Consider the following 23,075-nt stretch of genomic DNA (forward strand, 5'->3'; position numbering starts at 1 on the left):
GGTTTTCTATGCCTGCTGGTCCCAGTGGTAAAAACAACTTCTATCAGTAATAGAAATATTTTCATACATGCATATATTACAGTAGGCAGGTACTAAAATACACATGTAATAAAAAATATACAAATATGCAGTTGGAATTGTAATATCTTAAGTTAATTTATGAAAAATTTACTTTTTATGTAGTATTGTATAACGTAAGCTATTAATGCTACCTATAACTATTTAGTTTTACTATATTAAACATTTTATAGCATCATATCCAGTTAATACATTTTATCCCATATTTGTTTTATTTGCTGAAAATATTTTTATTATGTAAATATATTGTATAATCTATTGCCGTATTTTTTCTTGCATAGCACACATTGGTTCTTTATTATTATTATTATTATTATTATTATTATTATTATTATTATTATTATTATTATTATTATTATTATTATGAAACATGTTTATTGCATGTGTTATCTAAAGGTATTCCATCTTTGGCCTTCGCTGAGTCGGCAAGTTTTTACCTTGTGAGGCGTTTTGTTGCTTAAATCTAGCTCGGATATATACCTACTGCGCTCATAGCTGTAAAAAGATTTTAGTTCATAAATATTCAGTTGCTTGACATATTAACCTTTTGAAGACAATGTTTAAGTCTATTTTTGGTTTTGAAACAAAAACATACATTGCAGGAAATAATATAAATCAATTTATAAGCAAAGGCTAAATCTAATGCAGCTTCGACTGCGGTTTTTAAAGTAACGAGTGACCGTGAAGGCAGCAAAAGTTCCCTCCCGCTTCCTTTTCCAGCAGCGCCTGCGATCATGGCGGACGTTGTGGCGGAGCAGATAGTGAAGCCTGTCCACGAAAGGGAGCTCAACGGGGACGCCGAGGTCCGGGAAGTGCCCGACCCAGTGGACGAGGCAGCAAAAAAGAAGAAGAAGAAGAAGAAAAAGGGCAAATCTGCAACAACTGGTGAGGATTTTCTGTGGCTGCTGTTGTGCTATCAGGCTAACGAAGCTAACATTAGCTTATTTATAGCTGCGTCAAACTAGCCAGGGTTAGCCGCATCGGAGTCGGAAATGTTTAAATGTAGCCCTATAATGTACATGACATAAATGCACATACAGTTATATTTCCTACTCTTACATTGTATACCTGTTTTGGAGTGAGTTTGAAACATTTACCATGAAGTTTTGAGTTATTTCGGAACGCTAATGATAGCAAACTTTCTGAGTTAATTACAGCTGTGAAACGCTAAGCAAGCTGCAGTTTCTTTCGTCTTTAAACTATGAGAAATTAAATTATATGTTGCTTTAAAAACAGATTAACTAAAAGATCTCAATTAATAAAAACGATTAGACTTGTGCTGCTTTATTCCATCCACTTTAAAATACTGGTTATGATATCTAAAGTGGGTGAAACACATCCAAATTGGATGAATTCTGTGTTATTGTTTTAAATGCAACAAACCAAAACGAGAACCTTTCAGTATCCCCAGGTATGTTTTCAAGAAATGTATTAAATGTACGACGATTCTGTTTTTATAGTCTTGTTGTTAAAGCCTATTCTCGTGCTCTTCGGTTTTATTGGCCAAATTTTTTAAAAAAAGGCTTCAATAAAGCCAAACCGGAAATTTTAGCTAATCCAATGTTACATAGAATGACTTGGTTTAGGACTAACTAGTCGAGTGATTTACATTTTTTAACTATTTGTGTTACTTTTAAAGGTTGAATTAGCCCTTTAATGGATTGCCATTGTTGTTTAACATAGCAGATTTTAGTTACTAAAACCTTCCTTTAAAAATAAGTGAATCTTCTTACTTCCGGTAAGCGAAAGTCAGCGTTGTGTGTTTGACAACAAAATCCTTCAGCTTCAAGTAAAACAAAATTTAGCTTGCATAAGCTTTTCAGGAACTCGGTTTTATTGTCTTAAAAAAACCTATACATCTACGGGCGTTTATTTTGAAAGAGAAACCGGAAACACCGCAGCTAACAGGCAGAACTTGACATTTCCCGTATATTAGCCATGCGGGTTTTACAGCAGAGTATGTTGGACTTTGTCAGGCCTCGGAAACGCTTCAGAACAAGACAGAAACGTCTTTACGTATAAATTACTTAAAATTAATGTTTCAGAATATTTGTGAAACTCAATCCTGTTATCTGACCCCACCTTTTGGCTGCTGCTTACTGATGCCGTTGAAACTCTGCCAAGTTTTCCTGTTTCATAATTCTCTTTTTTAATGTAGTTATTACGTAAGGAAACAGGAGAATGTGTAATCAGTAATCAGCAAATTAAAGAACGAATTAATCAAATTGTCTCAACTGCTCTCAAACCAAGCTTTTTATCATATTTCACTTTTGTTTGTTACAAAAAATTAAAAGCCAATTCTAACTTAAATATTGCACATCTCATTATAATAATAATTATTGTAAAAAAGTGTTTGTGCATGTAAAGTATTGAACATACTTTCTCACTTCAAATAAACTTTAATAACTTGTTTTATATTTTAATTATTTAAAAGATGTTGCCCATATCACCTAAATGTGGAGTTTGTTTGTTTTTTGCTTATTTTACAAAAATGCTCCGTGGGATGTAGTTTAAAGTTTAACATTTTAATTTAATGGTACACAGAAATCATTGGTTTATGCTTTTTAGCCATAAAGAAAACAAAACAAGTCTTTTTTTCCCCCTCATTTTACTCAACAGTGTGCAAATTATGGAATTTAAAATGTAAATTATAAACTAGATATTGTCCAAAGAACGTTTAGTAGTTGTCCTTTTAACTTTGAAAAAGCACTGGTAAGTACTGTAGTAACTGAATCATCTCCACCTGTTTCCCTGCTGCAGCTGTGGAGCCTGAGGTGGACGGCGTGGCGGCGGACGGCGTGGCGGAAGTGACTAAGCAGCTGGAGAAGCAGGTGATCGAGGACAAGGAGAAGGACGAAGAAGGCGAGGAGGGTAAACATGCGAACAAATCAGCAGTTTGTTATTCGGTTACTTTAATGTCTGTTTAACGGCTGTTTGTTTGTTCAGATGGAGACGACGGCGAAAACGCAGCAGGGAAAAAGAAGAAGAAAAAGAAGAAGAAGAAAGGATGTAAGAGGATGATTTTTTTCTCTTTTTTTGAAGATTCATATTCTGTAAATAAAGTCACACTTTGTTTTTTATTTATTTGTTTATTTTCTGGTAAATTTTTCAGCCAAAGCTCAGACAGATCCTCCATCTGTTCCCATCTGTGAGTTGTACCCAAACGGCGTGTTTCCCATCGGACAGGAGTGTGAATATCCCGTCTGTCAGGACGGGTGAGTGTTTTAGCCGTCTCTTTATTTTCAGTGAACATTACTTGGCTCTCCGAGGTTGTCGGTGCTAACCCGTGTTGTGGTTTCCCAGTCGGAGTGCGACGTGGCGTATGACCATGGAGGAGAGGCGGGTGATGGACAAAGCCAACGAGGAAGTGTGGAACGACTTCCGGCAGGCGGCCGAGGCCCACAGACAAGTTCGGAAACACGTCCGCAGCTTCCTGAAACCTGGACTCACCATGATAGAGATCTGGTGAGGCGGCTCACATCTCAGACACACACTTGTTTAATAAAACGGTTATTTTCTACATGCCTACTACACATTACTTTATTTTATGATTATTAGAGATGTAGCTTTCTGGAAAAAAATCAATAGACCACTTAAAATGATCAGTTTCTCTTGATTTTACTTCTTTTTATAGATACGTGTTTGAGTAATATGAACATTGTTCTTTTATTCTATGGACTAATGACAACATGTCCCTGAAATTCCAAGCAATAATTTAGTATTTATTAGCAGAAAATGAGAAATGGTGAAAATAAAGAAAAAGATGCTGAGCTTTCAGACCTCAAATAATGCAAAGGAAACAAGTTCATATTAATTTAGAAACAGTACTAATGTTTTAATCAAGAAGAGTTCAGAAAGCAGGAGGTTTTGAGTGCAGTGGGCCTTGCTGGACTCTGGCCTTTTAATTTTGAGACAATCCAGATTTAATTCCCATTTTTTAAAAGCATCGGATTCCCATTCAGACAATTTCTCAGTCTTTCTAATACAATAACTTCAGAAATTATGTTTTTCCCCAACAATCATCGCAACCAATTAATTATGGACTTCCTACACATTATTTTTATACTAAAGTTAAAAAGTCTGAACTATGAACCAAGAAAAAAAATCTAAATTTTCCAGAAATTAAGTCATCAAAGTTAATAAATAAATAAAACTGATTTATCACTCAGCTCTATTTGTAGTTTTTAGGCGGTTGAGCCTCTTTTTGGACATTTTCCTTCCCGGTTTTAATGTTTTGCTCCTCCGTCCAGCGAGCGTCTGGAGGATTGCTCCCGTAAGCTGATAAAGGAGAACGGGCTGAACGCCGGGCTGGCCTTCCCCACCGGCTGCTCCCTCAACCACTGTGCAGCCCACTACACCCCCAACGCGGGAGACGCCACCGTCCTGCAGTACGACGACGTCTGCAAGATCGACTTCGGCACACACATCAACGGTAAAACGCTGCTTCAGCTTTGCTCTCCGACAACAGCTCAAACATCAGATCTGTAAATTTAACGCCATTCTCCTCGCTTCTTGTGTTTCCTGCAGGGAGAATCATTGACTGTGCCTTCACCGTCACGTTTAACCCAAAGTACGACAAGCTGCTGGAGGCCGTGCAGGACGCCACCAACACTGGAATCAAAGTAGGACTCAAACACGTCGGCCATGTTTGATCTGTAAGGAACCTGCAGCTGACACGCTGCTGTTTGTCTTGTTGCAGAACGCCGGCATCGATGTGCGTCTGTGTGACGTTGGCGAGGCGATTCAGGAGGTGATGGAGTCCTACGAGGTGGAGCTCGATGGGAAAACATACCAAGGTGTTTATTTGACCTGGTTTTATAACAATGTCCGAGTAGTGGATTAGCAAGGTTGCTAAACTTGCTAAGCCTGGTGGTTGGGCGCTCAGGCGGTCACTCATCCAGCGGCCTTCCGTGTTTTTGAGTTAAGAACTGTTTAAAGTTGACAGGAAATTTGGAAATATCACTTGATAATCATGTGTTATTGGAAGATTAATACCTGAACACCAAATATAAAGTCTTAAGAAATCCAGACATTTTAAAAAAACTTAAATAAATAAGCAGTGATTAGCCAAGTAAGCCTGGTGGCCCGCCAGGCAAATAATACACTGGAGGAAACCCTCGGATTAGAAATTAATGAGTTTTTCTTTTTCATACCAGATACAATTTCTGATTTTAGTGTTTAGTATATTTACTGTAAGATTTTTTATTAAAAATATACCAATGTGGGCGTGCTGTGGTGGCGTAGGGGGTAGCGCAACCCATGTTTGGAGGCCTTGAGTCTTCTATGTGGCCGTCGTGGGTTCAACTCCCAGACCCGACGATATTTGCCGCATTTCTTCCCCCCTTTCCTGTCAGCCTACTTTCATATACGAGACACAAGAGCCCACAAAAGACCCCCTGGAGGGGAAAAAATAAAATAAAATGCAAATGTACCTAAACTACTAATGAGAAAAATAAAATAATAATAATAAAAACCCACCTATAATAATGAACAAACCCAATCCATACTCTCGTTTTAGCTCTACTATATACCAGATCAACCAGTTTAACTAAAATCCATTTATGACTGAAGCTGCAATGAGAGTTGATTTAAAAATAAATAAATAAAATATAATATTTATAGTCGCATTTTTCTCATGTTCTGCTTCTAGCAGAATAAAGACACTATTTTTATTAGAACATCTTAAAATTATGAAGAAAACGTTGTTTGAAAAAGAAAAAAGCTTGGATAGTGCATTTTTCTGTTGTTTCCATGTTGGAGTTCTCTTAAAATTGCGACTTCGGAGCGTGCTGTGGTGGCGTAGGGGATAGCGCAACCCACATTTGGAGGCTTTGAGTCCTCGACGCGGCCGTCGTGGGTTCGATTCCCGGACCCGACTGACATTTGTCGCATGTCTTCCCCCCTCTCCTTCCCCCTTTCCTGTTAGCCTATTGTCATAAGGGACAGTAGAGCCCACAGTAGTTCCCATCGTTAAGGGAGGCGAAGCCACCAGGATGGAGGTGGGTGGTGTTTACTGGTTTTAATGGTTGAACTGGGAGGCCTGGTGGGGAAAAAATAATAAATAAATTGCGACTTCATTCACCTAATATTACAACTTTTTTGTGCATTTTGACTTTATTGCCGTATCACTTCATTCTTATTTTTATTGGTAGTACGAAACATTACGACCTTTATTATAAGAAAAATGTCAGCTTGACCTTAATATGACCTAAAAGTCAGAGTCCAAACAAACAAAACACTTATTAAACATGATGGCGCCCATCACTCTGAAATTTGGAAGCACAAGGATAGGTGGAAAACAAATCTTCAAAAACTGGATTAGTCATAATAATATCAAACTAAAACTGATCTGTAACCCTGCTATAGGTCCAAGATATGCTTCCTTAAAGCTAATACATGTTTATTAAATGTAGCAAACATGTTGCACCACACAGCAACAACAATAAAGGAATAATAGACGTAAATTTGTAGAAAATCATCTCATGTTGTAAATATTTAGATTCACGCCGACTGCTGAAATATTGATAGAAACGGATTTAAGATGCTTCTAAGAACATAAAGATGCTGAAATGTTTTTATGTCCTTATTGGTTTTATTTATTTCTTCAGTGAAACCAATCAGAAACCTGAACGGTCACTCCATCGGCCAGTACAGGATACATGCTGGGAAGACGGTTCCCATCGTTAAGGGAGGCGAAGCCACCAGGATGGAGGTGGGTGGTGTTTACTGGTTTTAATGGTTGAACTGGGAGGTCGGTCTGTGCTGAGTGTTCTCTGTGTTTAGGAGGGAGAGGTTTACGCCATCGAGACGTTCGGCAGCACGGGGAAAGGCGTCGTCCACGACGACATGGAGTGCTCCCACTACATGAAGAACTTTGACGTCGGCCATGTTCCAATCAGGTGAGAGGTTTCGATCCCATTTCACTTCATTCTTGTTGTCTGAAGGCAGAAAATATTCTGTCAAAACATTTAATTCGGGGCGTGGTGGCGTAGGGGATAGCGCGACCCACGTTTGGAGGCCTTGAGTCCTTGACGCGGCCGTCGCGGGTTCGATTCCCGGACCCGATGACATTTGCCGCATGTCTTCCCCCTTTCCTGTCAGCCCACTGTTGTATAAGGGACACTAGAGCCCACAAAAAGAGCCCCTGGTGGGGGGAAAAAACCCAAAAATATTTAATTCAGCTGAAGTTTACTGAATCCAAACGTTTTCCACATTTTTTCACAACAGCTTTTAAGTTGACATTTTATGTGAATCGTGATCATAATTAATGGAATAATCAACTAATTTAGTAATTGGACAAACTAAAAAAGAAAATCTGCTGAAAGAAGAGCAGTAATTAATCCAAAATGGTATTAAAAAAAAAAATACAAGTTTCCATTTAAAAATTAAAAAAACTTTGTAAATATGTCCTCGAGAGGCAGTTTTAGCTTCACCCAGTTCAAATTCTGTCAAAAAAATTAAAAATCTCTTTCTAAACTCTGTTTTCTAATTATTAATCAATTAACCCAAATTAATAATCAGATTAGCCCTATAATGTATTGATATGTCAATCAGAAAGAGCTGAGCTTCTCAGCTGTTATTAGAAATATTTTCCTTAATTACAAATGATCCAGCGTTCAATAAAGGAATGCTGCTGTTGCATTTTAGACAATAAAATGTTTATTTTCCTATTTAAAACACAAATTGAGTTATTTATTTGCTTGTTTTAATGTGTTTCTGATATTCTATAAAAGAGGATTAAATGTAAAATCTGCAGAATATACCCAATTTTAAAATCTAACTAATCGATAACTAAAATAATCACTAGTTGAATATGAATGGGCATCCTATTCTTCAGATGTTTATGTTTGGTTCACTTCATAATGACACACAACTTTTTATTACGGTTGAATTCATTCATCAGGGCAAATTTCCTTAACTATGGGAGCGACTTTCTTGCTGCATTTAACTACATTTCAGACAAAAAAAAAAAAATTGGCATTGGCCAAAATCTGAATGAGTAGGTCAGGCTTTTTAAAGGTCGCTCACAAAGCCCCTATTTTTTTTTTTTTAATCGATCTATCAAATAAAATCTCTATACACATTAAAATTTGTGAGTGAACACAACATAAGTATTGTGTGAAAGTTTGAGTTAAATCTTGTTGCTTTTCTTTTCCCCCCAGGCTGCCGCGAGCGAAGCACCTGCTGAACGTGATCAACGAGAACTTCGGCACGCTGGCGTTCTGCCGCCGCTGGCTGGACCGCCTGGGCGAGAGCAAGTACCTGATGGCGCTGAAGAACCTGTGCGACCTGGGCATCGTGGACCCCTACCCTCCGCTCTGCGACACCAAGGGCTGCTACACGGCTCAGTTCGAGCACACCATCCTGCTCCGGCCCACCTGCAAGGAGGTGGTGAGCCGAGGAGACGACTACTGACCCCGACCCGACCCGACTGTTCCACCCTCACCGCTCCTCCAGACACTGATTGAGAAACAGCAGAACAGAGCCGTTTTATTCAGAAGAGTCATTAAAACTATGAGAAATATTGTTGTAGGCTGCCTACAATGCACTCCTCACAGCTTCCAAGGAGAGATAAAACCCAACAGCAAACTTTGGACCTCGTTTAGAAATGTGTTACAGCCACCAGCGAACTCGGTGCGACCCCCAGTATTCAGAGAAACGCAAATCCAGAACCTCCCTGTCAGGTTTAATGACTCCACCCTGAGACCTTAGTTCCATAATCAACGAAGATATGGATGATTTTAGGAAGGATTCAGCTCAATGCATGATGGGAAATCACTGCATACAGACTTTACTCTACATTTAAGCACGGGTTGCCGTAGTAATAGACGCCATCTTCATTCAGACTGCAGCAGTGTGTCCGGCTCCTGTCGCTACAGGAAGGAAATCTGCACTCTGACCCTCCTGTCTGTAAAATATCATAGAAAAGCGGCCACAACGACTGTATGCTCCCAGTTAAGATGCTTCATCTGGAACTCTCCTTGGAAATGTTTTTGTAAGAAAAAAAGATTGATTAAAATAATTTTTGCTCATTGCTTGTTGTCTTTAATGCTTCTAAAAAATTTTTTTGACAAATTCTTCAAACTTTTTAATATTTAGACCTATTCTGACTACTTTTTTGAATAAACATTTTATTGAACACTTGATAATTTGTAGCAAAGGAGGCGTCTGTAGCTAAAAAATACTACTAGCGACAACATATGGTGGCTAATAATTACATAGCAAAAGCTGGTTAATAAAGTTTTAATTTAATTTTTTAGCGAATTTACTCTGGTGTAGCTAAAACCTTTACTTACCTATTTCTATGTGAAACGTTTACATACAAGTTTTCTTTTTAATTTTTATCTTAAATATAATGTACATACATATTTTGAAAGTTTTGGATTAGTTACTGCTCTGAGTATGTTCAAATTGCCTTTGAGTGTAAACTCCAGTTAATTAATTGATTACTAAATTAGTTGACGCTTATTTCAGTGACTGAATCTGATTAATCGTTTCAGCCCTAAATATTTCTAGATTTTTATTTTGTTCCATTATAATAAAACACATAAATATACAATTGGATCTCAATTACTATGTACTTTAAAGTTATTAAGTTTATAAAAACAAGTTAAAAACGTAAATCAGTCGTCCGTAATCTTTACCTCTGTCAGCGGTTTCCTAACGCCAATGGTCATTTGGTGGGACAACATAGAAACACTGAATTAAATTTTAAAAATACGGAAATTTAATGTTAGTAAGGCAACAATGCTACTAAATAATCCTGCATCTTTAGATGGTAAATTACTATTTGTATTTTATTGTAGCTACGTAAGCACCAGACAATTAAATTTTTCGATTAACTACTTGAAACAAAACGGCATTAGTAAAAAAAAAAAAAAAAAAAAAAGTGTATATATGATAAAATGTCTCAAATTCATTAAAAAATACAGGTTAGCCATAACATGTTAAATTTTGTTGTATCGGGACTATTTCATATATTTTTTCTGGCGGGGTCGAGCAGACATCTTGATTGCGGTACTCCAGGCGGTTGAATCTACCGCTAGCTAGCTGCTAATAAACTGCTGCTAGCTAATTAACTTTTTTACGTCTATCATAAGTAGAAATATATCGCCAGTTGGCCCATTTCTGTTGCCAATCATACAATGTAAGGCACTTTATGTGCGAAGAGAGACATACATAGTATTAAAAAAATAACTACACAAAGCCGCTGACAAGAAACCTTCAAATGTCAGTTTTTGCTAGCATCCCAACCATCCCGTGTTTGTATTTTTTTTCTAAAATTTTATTCAAGGTGGAATTGGAAAGTTCAAAATTTTTCTTAAATTGGACTTGGTCTAACCTGTTGATAAACTTCTTTTATAAAGCAATAATCAAATATTGACTTTGTTTAAAGTGGTCAGATACCATATTTTAAAAAAGACAAAAACTCCCATCTCTGTAGAAAAATGAAAAAATAATCTCATTTATTGAGGTAATTTTTTCTAGAAATAAAAATTGAGGTAACAATTTGCATAGCATAACTTCCATAAAATTTACACACACACAAACACACCGTGAAGTAGTAATCAAAATGCCAAAAACCAACCATTCAACAGTGAAAGGAAAACCGAGTGTGCTGTGATTCTTCTCTAATGAACAGATTCAGACAGTAAAATCTTTATAAAATCAGATGCTGGTGTTGAACAACTTGTATAAAAATTTAACCTTTGATGGTCGAGTTTGTAAAACCTCTGAAGATTGTATAAAAATACATTCATAGACTAAATGCTGGTTTTTATGGATCGCAGTGCTGCTGAATTGATTAGACCTATAAAAATACTTTGAGACAAAAGGGCACTTTTTCTATTATCGTCTGGTAGAGGATGTTTCTCTCAAAGCAGTTACATTCTGGAGCAGAAAGGTGGCAGCACAATGCTAAAGGTCATCCCTTGGAAAATTTTCCACCATGTTGAATATTTATTCAAACCTAAACATCCTGTCCTGTATGTTTACATATTATTTGAAACAACCGTCATTTGTGTAAAAAAAGAAATTAAAAACTGTATAAACTAGTGCATTTCTGGCAGGAAAATTACCCGAATGCCATCTTGAGTGACTGACATGTTAACCTACATCCACTTCAACAATCTAAAGTGACTGAGAAACATTTCAGCTGATAAACAAACATTTACAATCAACAAGCGGGCAGATGAGAACTCTCCCTGCCGGAGACAAACCTTGGCTGATACTCTCTTCTTAATAAAATACAAATTTACATAAATCACATCAGCATTTTCTTTTAAAATACCTACACATATAAACACCATTTACAACAAGTTCACAAAGCAGAACCGGATTTTTACAGAAGGAGTCCCTCTTATTTTTCCAAACTTAGTAAAATAGACACAAAAAAAGTCCCATGATCCCAGGTTTTAGAAGAAATACTGGAAAAGGAGCGACAGGCTGGGCCGGGATACAGTGAAGGTCAAAGTTCAGGCGAGAGGTCCTGATTCTATAGTGGCCGGTCTTTGTCCTGAGTTACTCGCTGTGTGTAGAAGAGGATGTAGGCCTGAGCCCGACAAACCTCTTCCACTGAGCACACATTCAGCTTAGAGTCATTACAGTGAACCCAGAAGCCTGGAAAAGAGAAGATTAAAACAAAAATGAACTTTTTCCATCAAAACAATGTAATTACTTTACTTTTTATACAATAAAACAGTTTAAACAGTTATTTCTTGAATAGTCAAGTTCAGAATAAAGAAAGAAATTTAATTAAATCGATTATATAAAACCCAAAAACAAGAAAAAACTTGCTACAAGAATATTGGCAACAACTGAAGTTTGATAAAAATGTACAAGTTATGATATGCCTGCTGTTTTATTTACACTTTCCTCTCTTATATTAAAATCCTAATAGGATTTTATCATGAACTTTTTATGTTGTCAAATATTTTTGATTTGAGGTCTGCATTCTTAGGTGGGTTGAAGTTAGTGATTTAAAAAAATAAATAAATAAAAAATTTAAACCTCATGTTCTTTTACATTCATTTTATCCAGGCACTTGGTAGACATACAGCAATAGAGAACAACAAGTGCCGTAGGTTAATGATTGATCGTTAATCTATCTGTGTTCAGAGACTGAGTCACGGAGCTGGAGTGTAGCATGAAATAAAATTTTTGATTAAACTCAATAATGAGAAGATACTTTATTACAGAAAAAAGGGATGATTCACTTTATTTGGGAAATGCATCTCAACAAAGCTATATATTACAATGTATTATATATTTTACAATATTGCAGTGGCACTGAAAGGTTAAGTATGTTCTCATGTCTGCCGCTCCCTGGAATGTTTGGTAGTTATGACCAGTTTTATTAGCCATTAAGATTCACTCAAATGTTCCTTCAATTTAGCTTGGAATATTTGCCTCCTCCTATTAGCTCTTCAGTCCTGTTCCATTCAGTTTTTTACCTCTACAGTATTAGCGTCTTCTCAATCCTGACATTACAACACATCCATAGAGTCCTGTCATGAAGCATCACTGGGAAATAGACAAAATATGAATAGAAAGCTGGTCTGTGTTAACACTGATCCATATCACATGTACCACAACAGATGTTCTTCCAGTCATGATCCATTTCCTATGAAAATATGTTTGAATGTAGAAAAAACTCATAAGAGTTATACTTTTCGGCTATAATATATACCCAAAAAGTTATATTAAAAATTACAAATTAATTGTAATTTGAACTCAAATTACAATTAATTGTCAAGTTACTTTCATTAGCATTAGTTCCAGTCTATTAACTGGTCACGTCCGTTGGACTTTCTTTTAGTGTTGTAGTTTGGCCGCCATCCAGCAGAGGGCGCCGCTGGTTATCCTTAAACGGAGCCGTTGATGTAGAAACAAAGATGGCGGCCACACCAGAACGTCAAAAGAAAGAAACGGTCCTAACAGAGTCAGGTGCGGCATTTAAAACGCACTTTATGCGGTTCTGTTTAGAAATATAAATATTTCTGAAGTTATTTTGAAATAAAAATACTCGACAAGTTCTTTAAATTTCACCTTAATTGCGCTCATTTAGCCGAGCTACATGTCGGAGCAGTCTACTTATCAACAGAAAATAATGGTCTTCTACGAAGGTGAGGATATAAAGACAGAAAAGCGAAGGAGATAACGCAGAAAAATTAAGAAAAAACATGATTTTGAGGGTTGTCGTGAGTTAATATACTTCATGGAGCGGGGTTTTGACATTCGTTCGAGTAATTACAAACGGTACTTCTGTATGAATACCTGTTCGTATTTAACTTATTTTAGTCTTTTCATCTTAAATTTTTTAGTCGGCTGTAACACCTGCTTTGATTTAATAACATGTCTATATTTGATCATCCAAGAAAATTCAATGAGTATTTTATACAGATAAAACAAAAATAATGTTACAATTTAATGTTTTTAAGTCAAAATATTTTGAAAAAATTAGCCTTTCGTGATACTGCTACAGGAAAAATTCAGGTTTTTAGTAACATGACCGCTTATTAATTAATTGTTAATCGATCTATAAGATTAACTAACTTTAGATTAACTCGTTAGTCAATAACTATGGCTAACTAAAAAAAAATAAAAAAATCAGCCATTGAAGCACTACTTGACCATATTTTTACTCAAGTAAAAGTAAAAGGAAGCCATCCATGAAATTACCCGAGTAAGAGTAAAAAAGGTATTTGGTACTCCCCTCCCACGTTAGTTTCTCTCCTTCCCCGCCTTTATAGTATGAATACCCTCTGTGACTTTACTGTGTGGTAATTAACATATGGTTAGTTTGACCCATTTTTCTGAATAGACTTATGCACTTTTTAGCTTTAGCTGTAGTATTTCTGACCCGCCCGGTCTCGTATCCGCTCACTTTTCTCGGTTAGCTGAAATGGCTCTATTTATAACCTCGGTGGAGAGGGACGGGGCCAAGGAGGACCGAGGGATTTCATTGGATAAGCCCAATGTCCGTCAATGAAATCAATCAATGGACTGCCGCGGTCGATAAAAATTAGATTTGATATATATTTTTTGTTAAATTATCAGTCTGTAGTCCAGTCAACAACCTCTTCCCTGGACAGAAGTTGAAACTGAATGCAGCTTTTGGTTCTGTTCAAATTGTCAACCTGTCACAGTGGTGGAGTGCGTTGCTCCAATTTACACGCCACTTCATACATTTACCCGCATTTGGCCAGTGGCGGTTGCTAATTTCCACTCCTTGTTACAACCCAACTCTAATGAAATCAGGTTTAATCAACACAGGACCAGAACTATGGATGCACCAATCCACTTTTTTTTACTATCTGAGGTTTAATATGGACCTATCTGATTAAAAAAAAGTTCTGTATTAACTTAAAGCATATTTTTAAACATAAATGTACTGAAATACAAATTTATTTGATAACTCTGCACCAGTACAGCTCACTTAAATACACCAATGGCTTCAAAAGTTTTGTCAAATATCTAAAAACAACAATTTGTTCAATAAGTACAATTAGGAGTATAACAGCCAATGGATAATGAATAATCAACAAACTGACAAAAGCAATAAGCTGACTACCTTGGTCAAACATGTCAAAACAAACTGAAAGAAACTTTCTTTCAAATGGTGCAGAAAGAGAAATTAATGAAGTTGCTCAGAGAACAAAGCATAGAATTAAACCGAATAGATATGCCCTTATGGATACCAGATTTATTTTTTATGTCATGACCGATACAGATGTTGATATCGGATGGGTGCATTTCCTAACCAAACTGCATTTCTTTTCTTTTCTTTTTTTTTTTGTTCATTCTAATAATTTCAGGTTTTTCCCCCTCACCTCCTTCTGTGTTGTAGCAGTAGGCAGTGTAGTGGCCCGACCCAAATCCCTTCCCATGATGCATCACGACAGCAGAGAGCTCGTAGAGGAAGTGCTTGGGGCGGGGAGACCCTGCGGCGCTGGGGCTGCAGTAGGGCTCCATGTTGAGGAGCTGGTCGAAGCTGACGTGGACTCCGATCTTCTCCCGGTGGTTCCGCCCGGACCACCTGACCATCAGACACAGTGAGTCGACCAGCTGAAACCTGCTGCCATTTTACCAAAGCTGTGCAGCTAATTAGCATGCTAACTTGAAGTGTGATCTCACCTGAAACGTTTGAGGTGGAGCCTGAGGACCTGAGGCAGTTTAAAGACCATCAGCTGTTTCTTTGCTTCGGTCAAGATGACTGTTTTGGAGCATGTGCGTCGTCGGGCTGCTGCAAGAGGAAGGTAAAATATGAACTTCAATTACACTAAATGTTTTTAATAAAGAGCATTTAGCTTAAAAACAGATTCGAAGAGGTCTATACAAAACATCATTCTTAGAAAATGAAATTTTAGTCCAGTTAGTTCTGCCTTTTTTGAACTTCTTTCAGAATGAGCAATAAGTTGACTACCTTGATCAAACATGTCAAAACAAACTGAGAGAAACTTTTCTTTCAAATGGTGCAGAAAGAGAAATTAGAAATTCTAGCATGAAGTTGCTCAGAGAACAAAGCATAGAATTAAACCGAATAGATGTGCCCTTTTGGATTCAGGGCCCCTGTCACATTAAATCCCGGTAAGCTGTTGTTGGCCAAGCCCCCAAACTCAATGTTTACACTCACACGTGAAAATGACTGCAAACAAATGTGCAATTATTGAGACAGCTGAAACAATTAGTCGGATTAATCGATTATTAAAATATTAGTCAACTAGTTTAGTAATCAATTAATTAACTGGAGTACACACTCCAAAAAATTACATTTGCTGAAAGATTTAAGACAATTAAGACAAAGCAATCAAGTCAAATCTGTACAAAAAAATTTACATTTTGCATTTAAGATGAAAACAAAAACCTTTTTAGTCTCTAGATATGCTCTGCCAAAAGCTTCTTTTGATCATCAACATAATCAATAGAACTGATTACTAAAATAACCATAGAATTTATATAACTTTTCATCTTTGAAAAGCAGAAGTACAGCCTCCTTCACAAGAAACAAGAATGCAGCATGTAGTTTGTGAGCTTTGGGCAGCTAGTCTTTTACAGCGGCCGTTGTACAGCACATACAGCGGTAAAACCAGCTGACCAAACGTGCTGAAGCTATGCTTGTGTTGCTAGGTAACAGCCTGGGTTGCCAGGTAACAGGATTTATGAAATTACATTCTAACTTATTGCCAAAAAACAGCTGAGGGTTTATTTTAAGCCATTGGGTTGTTTTCAGAAGCAGCAGAGACCCAATGGAAGTAAAAAAAAAACAAACATGCAAAATATAAATTTTGCACAATAGGTCCCCCTTAAATAAAATAAAATATCAGGTGTAAATGTTTTAAAAGTGAGGCGGCTCAGAGAGTTGCACTCACTCACCGTTGCACTGGTCGCAAGCGTAGATGTTTCCCTCCAGCGCTTCTGTTTCTGTAAACTTGGCCAGCATCTCGGTCAGGTGGCACGGAGCCTGCGTGGCCGACTCCCTGCTGTTGCTATGGTAACGCTCGGGGAACTCCAGAGACAAATCCCAGAAAGGCTCCACAGTGTTGGAGCGATGGCTGCAGGCCAGGCACGTCACCTGCAGAGATGAGTCGGGATGAGTGGAGCTTCCCTCTTTGTCATGCAGTCTGAGTTGGGGTTATGGTGAGCAGGCAGAGTAGAGAGTAGCTGAAGACACTCGGCCTTCTGTCCAGCTAGAGCAGGTGTCTCAATGTGTGCCCACACTACAAGGAAACATTACTCATCTTCTTCCACATACACATCCTCTACAGAGCCCTGAAAAAGTATTTATTAGGGATGCTCCGATCAGGTCTTTTGCTGATCACCCATGAGGGCCGATCATCTGGATTGGCTGTTAATCTTTCGCTTTAGGTATAAATGCTACTATGTGATCTGGCAAAATGGAAAAATGATCTGGCTAGAAATTTGCCTAATTTATACATAAAACATGTAAAGTACTTGCAGCAGCTATTCTGTCAAAAGGACAAATGAAAAACCTGCAATCAGTAAAACAATATTTAATTGTAAGGTTCTCATATATAGAGAGCCATATATAATCTATGGTCTATGAGTCAAATAAATCTCAACACTGCATATATCAAATAATGTCAACAAAAAATTAAACATTCATTCCAAGTCAAATGAAATGAATGTTCCATTTGACATTCATTCAAATGCAACGAATTTGAATGAATGTCAATCATTCAATAAACAATCCCAAGTTACTAAATCAAAACTTCCTGAGAGCATGGCTAGCTGATTGATGCTGGTTTTGATTGGCTAGCTGATTGATGTTGGTTCTGATTGGCTAGCTGATTGATGCTGGTTTTGATTGGCTGTTTCTGATCAAACTGAGTAATTCTGCAGAACACAGGGAGGAAGCAGAGGAGATTGATGTTTTTTCCCCAGAGATTATCTGTTTTAGCGAAAGTTTTAATGATGTAAAATAATTTTTTTGTCTAAGTTACATGCTGCAGCTTTAAGCAGACGTTTGGTGTGAGAGTTCACTGCCGGGCGGAGGTTGAACGGCGCTACGTCTGTGAAATGTTACTACCAGTAGCGCGTAGCGGCGGTCCAAAACCGAGAGAAAACAAGTGTCTCACACCGCTAGCTCATTGACTTAAATTATTTTTCGGGTTATCTGATTAGCTTTCTGACCGTGATGCTCTTCCAGGTGAGTGCTGACAATTGCTTTACCTGTTGTCTAGTTTGTTTTTTTCTGCAGTGAGTCTCAATGTGCCAAACTCTGTCAAGTGCTTGTTTTTTAAATTACATATTAACTTCGTTATGCTGACGCATTTTGACGCGCTGTGTTTTTCTGCAACACATAACTCGGGTCACATTCGAATAAAATCCAATCTGTTTTGCTCAAACTGTCATAAAACAATCAGACACAGGTCACTTTGCGGCAAAAAAAAATTGGATTTGGGTCACTTCAGGATGCAGTCTGAATGCAGCCTCAGTCACTAAATGCATCTGTGAAGCTTAGAGCAGGAGCTGGACAACAGGGTTAAAGGTGTGTGTCTGTGTGTGTGTGTGTCATACCTGGCTGAGAAGCTGGCCGTGGAAGATGGTGTTGACGACGCTCAGAACCTGCTTGATGAGGCGTTTCTGTGGCACTCCGGCCGTGTTGGTGCGCTTCCCGGTGCTTTCCAGCTCCTGCTGCACCTTGTCCAGCAGTTCACACAGGAACTCCTGCGCGTCCTGCTGGGCGTAGCCCCTGAATGCGGGGATCAGCTGCCACACCGAGTGCAGCATGGCAAAAGGCGAGACCAGCGCCCACTTGCCGGACCACATGACCTGGAACAGGGTGTGCAGCTCGTGGCAGAGGGAGATGTGCTTGGAGCTGGGCTCTTTGGGTTGGATCAGCTCCATGCTGCGGCCGCGCGACGCCCCGCCGCTCAGCCCCGACGTCAACTGGAGCCCCTTTCTCTGAGACAGGGGGAACTGGGTTGTGGTTTTCACCGTCAGCTGGCCGTGGACGGCAGACGCCAGCAGCTCCAGCGCCTGGGTCAGGTCGAGGCGGAGAAAGCACTCCCTGAAAACGTGCAAATGGCTTAAAACCTGCAGGATGGAGTTCATGTAGCAGGTGTTCCCCAGATTCCTCAGACCCGTCACGCCAGGAGTGACGGTGGGACGCCGTTTGAAAGGCGAGCCTTCCTGCTTGCTGCTCTGCCGGCGGCGGACCGGCGTCTGGGCGCTGCGGGACGAGGATGGCGTAGTTCTGGCCTTAGATTTGGGCTTAGAAGAACGTCTGTGGGATTTGGGACAAGGAGGGGATTTTTTTGTCCGACCGGCTTTCTTAGGAGCAGCAGCGGAAGGACTTCGAGTACGTGACCTGCGAGATCGAGACGAGGCCTTCCGACTTTTTCTCTTCTTGCGATCTTTCTGAACAGCTGGCGCAGTTGTCGCATCCACGACTCTCTGGCTCTTCCGACGCAGACGTCGGCTCTTTCTGATCGGAGCGTTCTCCAGTACCTCCTGCAGCTGCCGCTTCAGAGCACGCCGCCTGTCCCTGGCCTCCCGCTTCTGCTCCTCCTCTTCCTCCCTCCTCCTCTCCTCTTCCTCTCTCCTCTTTCCACAATCGGTTAAACCAAACCAGAGGCGGAAGATGCGTCCGATGAGGGCCCGGCGGCGATGCCAGAGGGCGGTAAACATTCGGTCCTCGTCTCTCAGCTGCAGCTCGCTGGCGCCGCATGGTATGAGCGCGTCCGATCCGAAGCTAGCCGAGCGCAGAGTTCGCCCGCTGCGTGTTGTGACCTCATAGTGCTGGCTCTGGATGGCACTGAGGGTGCTGCGGAGTAGCTTCAGATCCCCAGTAGCGTTATCGTTCAGCACATAGTCGTCGCACAAATAGCAAAACACATACAGCTCGTTAACCTCCATCGCCAGCGGGTGGCGCTGCTGCTGGAAGTGCTGGAGAGCATGCTCCTCAATGTAGCGGCCGCATGCCACATGCGCACAACCCAGGCAGGCCCAAATAGACTCGGTGGTGTTGCAGTCCACGCAGTGCCACTTCTGGGGGTTGAGGATGGAGTGGTCTGGGGCCAGGCGCAGCCGCCCCACGTGTTTACACCTGTCCATCACACAGGCCTGCCGGCCGGCCGGGCACTCCGCCTGCGACAGTCAACGCCTGACTGTGGGTTCGCGTGTGAGGCAGAGAGCGCGTGTGTCGCTTTCAAACTAGCCTCATATTACCATGGTAACCACAGTGAGCGGAGAAACGGGAACCTCCCAGGACATGGCTGTGGTTTCTGGAAGAGAAAAAAGCTGTATCTAATCTGTACTGAAGGTTTTATCAACTCTGAACTGACAGGCGGCAAACAAACTCTAATATTATATTTAAAAAATAAAACAGCTTTTTGGTAAATAACAGTTTACTTTGTGCTTTCAAACAGTTTAGAAAACATTGACAAAATTCTACTCCAGAGCTGTTTAACGAACCACTTAACATAGAGCTGAAATGATTCATGTGAATAACTGATTATTGAAGTAACTGTCAGCTAATTTTGTAATACATTAATCATTATATGTGTTTACAGACTCAAAGTGTCATTTACTGAAAGAACAACACATTCAGAGCAGTAATTAAGTCAAAACTGTACAAAAAATAGAATTGTACTTAAGATTAAAAAAAAATGCCTTTGTCTTTAAATGTGTTCTATCAAAAACTTCTTAATTTGCAGTTTTAGCTTTGGCTGGTTCAGATTCTGTGAAATAAAATCTCTAATTAAGAACCTTATGCTATCCAATTATTAATCAGTTAATCTAAAAAATAGTCAACAAATCAGCCCTACACTTTATTGATTAGTCACTGCTGATTTAGCGTACACAAAAAAATTAGGCAATAAAAAGTTTTTCTTATTTAAAAGACAAATTGTGTATTTGAACCTTTTTATGTATTTCTAATGTTGTGTAAAAAAAAACCTAAATAAAAAATATTCAAATTAATCATCAGTATAATCTATAGATTCATTCATAACTAAAATAATTGTTTCAGCCCCAATTTACAATTTCTTTCATTTAAAAACTGAAAATAAAAATTGATTGGTGCAGGAGTGCATCTGCTAAATGTTCAAAAACTTACTGCAGAACATATAAAACATTTTTATTATTCCTCCCAAAATAAAGAAACAAAAATATTTCCAGACCACCAATTTGGCCTTCCTTGGAAAAAGAGAGAAAAATACATATTAGCTCTTCTTTTAGCCACCTGATCAGCAGTGTGCAGCAACAGTTAGACAGTCTGTGCTTCATTAACTCTATGAAGATGAAGGTCAGCAAAAATATTCAGAATCTTTAAAAACTTGTGTTTTAAAGTAATCCTTTAAATTAAAAAAAAATAACATTCTATGATAAAAGATTCTTGGTTGATGGAAAATAATCTTTATAATTTGGAATTTAAAAACCGACCGAGGCCTCAAATAGCCAGTTAAACTTGGATGTGAAACATCAACCTAAATCTTTTCTATAAATAGTAACAGAAACACAAACTCACTGCGCCCAGAGACACAAACAGCATTAGAGCACTTCCTGTTATGAGCTAATATGGGTGTTTTAGTTGTAATATGCTTAATAAACACATGTGGTACTTGTTTCAAACCACTTTTAAATGTAATTAAACAATCATTCAGGAAATACATTTGAGTAAATCTCTACTTTTTCTGTTGGATTCAAAACTACAATCTATAAAAATACTCAGACCACTAATTTTACTCAGACCACCAACGTTAGGCATGAAAATATCTGAAATTGGCATCACTCAGTAAAAGCCTGACATCATTTCAGGTTATAATGAGGATGTTGAAATTTCCACACCAAGGCATAATCATCTGTCCTCTGCACTGTTGCTCTCCTGCATAAATCCCTCAAGGAGAAGCAATTTCTTCATTTATGGACAGTGTGTGACTCACTCCACCGTTGTTCCGACTAGATCAGGAAGTAATATTACACACATCAACACTCTACGACTGCATTGGATTAACGAAATTAAACTGCATTCTTTCGGCCTTATTAAAACTACAAAACTCTTCAACTTCAAATAAAGAAATTAGACAATCAGCACGTTTTGATCTACAGTAACAAATGTGTTGTTTGGTCTGAATAAGTCTATTACATGTTTATTAGCTCATAATAGTCTAGTGTTAATTCTCCTTCAGAGGAATTTTTTTATTTTGACAGACAGCGCTTTAACCATTTGCAAACTTTCCGTAATAAAAATGCAAATCACCTATCATAAAAGCCGAAACACTGTTGTTCATGGACTCGAGTCGATAATTGCGCTTGTTTACCTTTTTATAGTGCAGGAGTGGGCGTGTTTATTCGTTTTATAAACCGTAAATATCAAGGATTAAACAGTAATGTAATATATTTGACTTTTCTTAAGATGCACTTATAGCAGCAACAGAACATTCACTTACTATATTAAAATAAGAGTGGTATAATTTAGCATTAAGAGTCGTGATTGTTCAGAGAGCCAGCCAGGATTTATCAGCGAGTTAGCGCGCTTTACCAGGGTTGTCCTTGTGGTTGCCTGGTCTGAACATGAAGCTTCATTGTTGCATAAATCCATAATAAATACCCCCAAAATGAAGACAACCATTAAACGGTAAAAGAAACAACAATTAATTTCACATCAGCATGAGAATGCCTTCTGTTTTATTATGCTAATATTAAAAAAATTGGTACATCCCCACTAGCTAACTTGAGCCAGCTAGCTACGGCTAACCCGAGATCTCTGGGATTTATTAAACAAAATATAAACCCAGCGACTCATCAAAAACGAGAAACAACAGCGTTGAGCAATTTAAACTTAAATTAGAGATCATTCACAGTTTCCGGTGCATATTATTCCTGATCTCAGATTTGTGATTAAGAGATTAGTGAGCTGCTCATTTTAGCCTAGCATGCTAACTAGCATTAGCAAGCCGGGCTGACATCCCAACTAGTTCACGCGTTTATCAGCCCGCCGTTCACGGCGTCCTTCGGGACTTTCCACCAACACGCAGATTATGATCAAACACGGTTCTCATGAACAAGACAAGTCATTATTTTAAAAAGACACAGCTTACCGAGGCTCCCCTTCACGAGTGTTACTCCTCTGTTTCTAAAATGTTCGCCATCTTGTCAATCCCTGTCGCGTGGTGTTAGTTCGAGCGCGTCCACGAGACGTGACGTTTTTGTTGTTGTTTATATTATTGCGGGTAGTTTATTACTATTTAGTTATCATTTACAACCAAACTTGCGCGTCTAATTCACTTTTTCATTTGTTTTCTTAAGTTTGACAGCTTCAAAATATTCTTACGTATCTTGATGAATGTATTAAACATCAACTTTGGATTTATTAAAATTATTATTTTTATGAAATAATTTCAGAGGAATCATTTACAGAAGAGAAGAATATCACCACAGGTAGATAGGTGTTATATATCCTCTATTGCGTGTATATTACTCTACATTTAATATGTGCTTATCGATATAGCACTACCTTACTGACGCAACAG

At 38.6% G+C, this 23,075-nt stretch overlaps 2 protein-coding genes and 1 long non-coding RNA gene across 5 annotated transcripts in view; 2 read left to right on the forward strand and 1 right to left on the reverse strand.

Annotated features, from left to right (window-relative positions):
* Positions 1-775: 775 nt before the first annotated feature.
* Positions 776-9,110, forward strand: LOC122826225 (methionine aminopeptidase 2-like). Its single transcript, XM_044107819.1, has 11 exons — positions 776-963; positions 2,839-2,949; positions 3,025-3,087; positions 3,191-3,293; positions 3,382-3,543; positions 4,329-4,510; positions 4,606-4,700; positions 4,778-4,874; positions 6,687-6,790; positions 6,862-6,977; positions 8,241-9,110. Exons 1-11 carry the CDS (start codon positions 813-815, stop codon positions 8,491-8,493), a joined length of 1,437 nt encoding a protein of 478 aa, XP_043963754.1. The 5' UTR covers positions 776-812; the 3' UTR covers positions 8,494-9,110.
* Positions 9,111-10,515: 1,405 nt separating this feature from the next.
* On the reverse strand, positions 10,516-22,729 carry usp44 (ubiquitin specific peptidase 44). The gene is made up of 6 exons (XM_044107820.1): positions 22,644-22,729; positions 18,118-19,826; positions 16,453-16,651; positions 15,214-15,322; positions 14,910-15,115; positions 10,516-11,697 (listed from the first exon to the last, which is right to left on the reverse strand). Exons 2-6 carry the CDS (start codon positions 19,654-19,656, stop codon positions 11,573-11,575), a joined length of 2,178 nt encoding a protein of 725 aa, XP_043963755.1. The 5' UTR covers positions 19,657-19,826; positions 22,644-22,729; the 3' UTR covers positions 10,516-11,572.
* The window catches only part of LOC122826228, a 48,481-nt gene continuing 37,109 nt past the window's right edge, over positions 11,704-23,075 (forward strand). Inside the window, exons 1-3 of one of the 3 annotated variants that reach the window (XR_006369751.1) lie at positions 11,704-13,023; positions 14,927-15,131; positions 15,228-15,335. This is a non-coding gene — a long non-coding RNA (uncharacterized LOC122826228). The other 2 variants (XR_006369753.1, XR_006369752.1) reach the window with 2 other exon arrangements.

Source organism: Gambusia affinis, linkage group LG23 (assembly GCF_019740435.1).
Source record: "Gambusia affinis linkage group LG23, SWU_Gaff_1.0, whole genome shotgun sequence".
Classification (NCBI taxonomy): Eukaryota; Metazoa; Chordata; class Actinopteri; order Cyprinodontiformes; family Poeciliidae; genus Gambusia; species Gambusia affinis.

Bases quoted from the DNA above. Each gene is read 5' to 3' on its own strand.
- usp44 (XM_044107820.1), bottom strand. From the start codon at position 19,656: ATGGACAGGTGTAAACACGTGGGGCGGCTGCGCCTGGCCCCAGACCAC. The intron at 16,652-18,117 runs GTATGACACACA...TCATCTCTGCAG, and splicing joins ACGGCCAGCTTCTCAGCCAG to GTGACGTGCCTGGCCTGCAG. The intron at 15,323-16,452 runs GTGAGTGAGTGC...TTCCTCTTGCAG, and splicing joins CGCTTGCGACCAGTGCAACG to CAGCCCGACGACGCACATGC.
- LOC122826225 (XM_044107819.1), top strand. From the start codon at position 813: ATGGCGGACGTTGTGGCGGAGCAGATAGTGAAGCCTGTCCACGAAAGG. The intron at 2,950-3,024 runs GTAAACATGCGA...TTGTTTGTTCAG, and splicing joins GGACGAAGAAGGCGAGGAGG to ATGGAGACGACGGCGAAAAC. The intron at 4,701-4,777 runs GTAGGACTCAAA...GTCTTGTTGCAG, and splicing joins CCACCAACACTGGAATCAAA to AACGCCGGCATCGATGTGCG.